This window comes from Odocoileus virginianus, chromosome 4 (assembly GCF_023699985.2).
Source record: "Odocoileus virginianus isolate 20LAN1187 ecotype Illinois chromosome 4, Ovbor_1.2, whole genome shotgun sequence".
Taxonomy (NCBI): Eukaryota; Metazoa; Chordata; class Mammalia; order Artiodactyla; family Cervidae; genus Odocoileus; species Odocoileus virginianus.
The window spans coordinates 81,505,082-81,510,321 of NC_069677.1; the positions used below are offsets into that span (position 1 = coordinate 81,505,082).

Sequence of the window (5,240 nt, forward strand, 5' to 3'; positions counted from 1 at the left end):
TTCAAGACCTCCGACTTATTAACGAGGCCGTCGTTCCTACACATCTGCTAGTCCCTAATCCCTATACTTTATTATCCCAAATACCCACGGGCACCACCCACTTCACAGTGATTGATCTCAAAGATGCATTCTTTTCCATCCCAATCCACCCTGACTGTCAATTTCTGTTCGCCTTCACCTGGATCAATCCTGACACCAGACAGGCCACTCAACTCACATGGACGGTCCTGCCTCAGAGGTTTTGAGATAGCCCTCATTACTTCGGTCAGGCCCTGGCCCGGGACCTGGCCCTCTGCCCTCTTAGCCCTAGTACCCTGCTCCAATATGTGGATGACCTCTTACTATGTAGCCCTTCCGAAGATCTCTCAAAACAACACACCATAACTCTCCTTAACTTCCTGGCCTCCAAAGGATACTGGGCCTCACAGTCAAAGGCCCAACTCACTCAGTCCTCAGTTACTTACCTGGGATTGCAAATTACCCCCACCACCAAGGCCCTCACAACCGACCGGTGCCAACTCCTCCGGTCTATCCAGCCTCCAACTAACGGAGACCAAATCCTGTCTTTTCTGGGCCTGGCGGGATTCTTCCGCCATTGGGTTCCCAACTACGCCTCATTGGCAAAACCCCTCTATGCAGCAGCAAAAGAAACCCCAAAGGGGCCACTCTCCTCACAAAACGAGGTCACCCGAGCCTTTCTCACGTTACAGTCTGCTCTGACATCTGCCGCTCCCCTCTCCCTGCCTAATCCTAACTACCCATATCATCTCTATACTGATGAAAAGGGGGGAATAGCCTTTGGGGCCCTGGTACAGCCGGTGGGCTCTGAGTTGCTGCCTGTCGCCTTCATCTCCAAACAACTAGACCCCACTGCCAGGGGATGGTTCCCCTGCCTACGGGCACTGGAAGCAGCAGCAGCGGTTTACATGGACGCAAAAAAGTTACTTCAATATCAGCCTCTAACCATTTTCTCCCCTCACTGCCTCAGTGACCTCCTGGCTTCCAGATTCCTCTCTGACCTCAGTGACTCCAGACTACAGCAGTTCCACCTAATATTCCTAGACAACCCGCAGGTCGCCGTGGGACGTAGTTCCCAGCTGAACCCGCTATCTGCGCTTCCCTCTCTCCCGATTTCCTTAAGAGTCCCGGCTCACCAGTGTACTGAGATATTGGACTCTCTGACACAGCCACCGCCAAACCTCTTTGCAGAGCCACTGCCAGACCCCGATATGACCATGTTTGTCGATGGGAGTTCCAAAAAGGACCCAGATGGGCGCCGGGCAGCAGCCTATGCTATAGTCACCCTACAGAAAGTCCTTGAGGCCCAACCCCTCCCACTAGGAACAACTTCCCAAAAAGCAGAACTAACTGCACTGACCCAAGCCTTACACCTGGCAAAAAACAAAAGGGCCAATATCTACACGGACTCTAAGTACGCTTTCCTAATCGCCCACTCACATGCGGCAATCTGGAAAGAGAGGGGCTTTCTCACCACTAAAGGCTCCCCAATATGTAATGCCTCCCATATTACCAAACTACTGGAGGCCATCCCCCTGCCAAAAGAAGTGGCCATCTTACATTGCCGGGGACACCAGGCAGCTCGCGATAAAATAGCCCAGGGTAATAATTTGGCTGACCAGGTGGCCCGGCAAACTGCCCTGCAGCGAGAGGTGGCCCCTCTACTGGTCCTGGAGACCTCCTTTATCCCTAAATACACCAAGGCAGAAACCAGAGCGCTACTCGCCCAGGAGGGGACACAAACACATCCTTCCGGATGGATCACCCCCCACGAAAAACTGGTCCTCCCTGAACAACAAGCCATCACCATCATAAAGCAGATCCATGATGCCCTCCATATCGGATCGCGAGCTCTCTTAACTTTCCTTAGCCCGCTCTTCTCCCCTCTTCATCTTAGGCAGGCCATCCAGACCGTACACCGCTCCTGTCTGACCTGCGCAACGATCTCTCCTCAAGGAGGGCTCCGGCCCCCCCAAGAAACCCACCAGCTGAGAGGACATCTGCCCGGTCAAGATTGGCAGGTGGACTTCACTCACATGCCCAGACACCGGGCTTATCGGTATCTGCTGGTACTCATAGACACGTTCTCAGGATGGGTCGAGGCCTTCCCCACCTCCTGCAAAACGGCCGCAATAATATCCGAAACGCTGGTCAAACACCGTCCCCCGGTTCGGACTCCCTAACTCCCTCCAATCCGATAACGGACCTGCTTTTGTTTCGCAGATAACCCAGCAGGTAGCTGCAGCCCTCAACATCACCTGGCATCTTCACATCCCGTACCGGCCCCAGTCATCGGGTAAAGTAGAACGGGCCAACGGGGTCCTCAAGGCCCACCCGCCAAGCTCGCCTCAGAAGTGCAGCTCTCCTGGGTTGACCTCCTCCCCTTGGCTCTCACCCGCATCCGCACAACACCACACTCAAAGACAGGTTTGACCCCCTTCGAGCTGCTGTACGGCAGGCCCTACCTGCTGACCCACCTGCCCCCAGAGAACCACCTCTCCTGGCCAATTACCTGCCCCTCTTCACCCGCCTGTGCGCCTTACTCAGGGAACACGCAGATCGGGTCCTGCCACAACCTAGGGACGGTGATGGCCCCATCAGACCACTGTCGCCTGGAGACCAGGTGCTACTCAAGACCTTGTCTCCCGGGCCCCTCCAACCTCGTTGGACGGGTCCTTACACAGTGGTCCTGACCACCCCTACTGCAGCCAAGCTCTCAGGCCTCGAACCCTGGTACCACGTGACCAGGCTCAAACGAGCTCCCCCAGATCTTCCAGAAAGAGAGCCAGGCTTAGACTCAGGTCCAGGGGCTTCGCCAGGACACACATACCAGTCCTCCCTAACGGGGCCCACAAAACTGAAAATCTCCCGGACCCCCTTTCCACCTGCTATCAGAACATGACAGGTACGCTTCTATTGCTTGTGCTCCTTGGTCAGACCTACGGGGGATTTGATGACCCGGCTAAAGCGAGACAAATACTGGCCAGGCGAATGGAAAAGCCTTGCGACTGCGCCAGGGAACTCTCTCTCCCAATATCCCGAGAAAAGGGTCAGACACATCCAATCAGTCAACTGCAGAGACAAAATGGCTTACAACTTTATAGGAGAGGGATATGAGGTTTCTCCAGAGGGGTACACATACATTAGAAAGGCCAATTCTTGGCAATGCGTGCCTGCTGTTCTGCCCCCAGAGCCCCTGCCCTCAGATCAGCTCAAAAATTGTTCCTGCTTAGAATACGAAAGAACTCTCCACTCTCTATGCTACCTCAAAGAACAAGCACGTCAATGCAGGGGCCCGACGAACAAAATTTATTGAACTACAACCCAGACAGGACACTTCCCTGGTTCATTGGGCCCCCACCTTTCCTCACCGGCATGCCCAAGTAAGACAGGTAAAGAGGTCTGCTAGAACCTAAAGGCACCCATACACGTCTCAGATGGCGGAAGAGTCCAAGATATGGCACGAAAAAAACAAGCCTAACAAAGACTCCAAAAAGTAATGGACCATTACTTTCCAAAAGTCCATTACCATCCCCTGGCCCTGCCTGATCGGTGGGGTCCTTTACAATTAGACCCAGCCACTACAAACTTAATACAGTAACATAAAACACCCTAAATCAGTCCAGCCCCGAGTGGGCCCAAGGTTGCTGGATATGCCTAACTGTAAGAACCCCTCGCCCGCTAGCCATGCCGGCCAACCTCTCCCAACCGGTCAACACCTCTGTAGACCCAGCAGCGTGTAAAGTGACACCACCCTTGCGGGTACAACCGATAAAAGCCTCAATAGGATACTGCCTAAGAGGCCAAATAACGGACAATGAGACAGCTATAGACGTGGGGGTGAGAGACTTTGCCAGCTACACCACAATACAGAACATCACCACCTCAATATGCGCCCCTCATCCCCTGGTCTTTGTCTGTGGAAGAAACCTGGCCTATACTTTCCTCCCCACAAACTGGACTGGAACCTGCGTACTCGCAGTTCTGCTCCCAGACATTGACCTGATATCAGGAAAAGAACCAGTCCCCATGCCCACTCTAGACCATGTGGCCGGGAGGGCAAAACGAGCTGTCCAGATGGTACCCCTGCTGGTGGGACTGGGCTTATCCACCAGCCTAGCAGCGGGGGCGGCAGGGATCGGCCTCTCACAGCACACGTACGCCAAATTCTCCCAACAGATCATATCAGATGTCCAACATGTGGCTGACACCATGTTGGAACTTCAGGGGCAGATAGATTCTCTAGCAGAGGCTGTCCTCCAAAATAGACGTGGGCTAGACCTCCTCACTGCCCGAGAGGGCGGCTTAGGCCTTTTCTTGCAGGAAAGATGCTGTTTCTATGCCAACCGCTCTGGAACAGTCCGGACTAAGATCAAAGAACTGCAAGACGATTTAGAACAAAGGCGCCAGCAGCTCCAAGAGAGCCCCCTCTGGGCCGGGCTCAATGGTTTACTCCCTTACCTCTTACCCGCCCTGGGCCCTATACTCCTACTAGTTATGGGCCTCACCATAGGCCCCTGCCTCCTCCAACTTGTTTTTCGCAGGGTCCAAGAAATAGCGCAGGCCGCGACTGGACGGGCCATGATACTAACAGCTTACACTCAACTCAATCAAGAAGACATAGACCCACCTCACAATCCTGCATAAGCTGACCTTTCATCCCGACCGGCCCCGACCCCCACGTCGCCCCCGTCCAGCAGGAAGTAGCCAGAAGACAAACGCCGCCCCTTGTCCTATATCAAAAAGGCCGGGATGAAAGGTCACGCTGACTGCCCCCGCCAAAAGGTCCCAGATAAGTACCAGGGACAGACATCCACCAATCAGCAGCCCGTTGCCAGGCAGACTGATGGACGCGAAGGTGCCAAGACTCCGGCCAATCAACAAAAACCGACACGGGACAAAAGGCCAATCATCACCCTAGAGCCTGACTCCAAGCGTACCCGCCAGGGTATATAGGTGCCGCCCCTTCCCTCAGGTTGCAGGCTCCCTTTGTCTCTTCACTCACCCGCCCCCGGGAGTTCTGCCCGAGAGCGACCGCCCAATAAAGGCCTTCATCAACGGTCCTTAGAGGTGGCTCTTTCTTCCCGCGGCGTTTTCTAACAAAGGGTTCCCCTATTATTAACCTCTGGAATTAGTATAGCACTTTGTTACAATTAATGAACCAGGGTTACAACACTGTTATTAACTAAGTTCTTGATTTACAATAGGGTTCACTCTTGGTG

At 54.0% G+C, this 5,240-nt stretch overlaps 1 protein-coding gene across 2 annotated transcripts; it reads left to right on the top strand.

Annotated features, from left to right (window-relative positions):
• Window positions 1–250: 250 nt before the first annotated feature.
• Window positions 251–4,951, top strand: LOC139034820 (uncharacterized). 2 transcript variants are annotated; one of them, XM_070466850.1, is made up of 3 exons: window positions 251–2,039; window positions 2,242–2,314; window positions 4,563–4,951. In XM_070466850.1, exons 1-3 carry the CDS (start codon window positions 927–929, stop codon window positions 4,574–4,576), a joined length of 1,200 nt encoding a protein of 399 aa, XP_070322951.1. In that variant the 5' UTR covers window positions 251–926; the 3' UTR covers window positions 4,577–4,951. The 2 variants fall into 2 exon arrangements, 1 of the variants encoding a protein (XP_070322951.1); XR_011487395.1 differs by lacking the exons at window positions 251–2,039; window positions 2,242–2,314 and adding an exon at window positions 2,323–2,445.
• The last annotated feature ends 289 nt before the right edge of the window (window positions 4,952–5,240 follow it).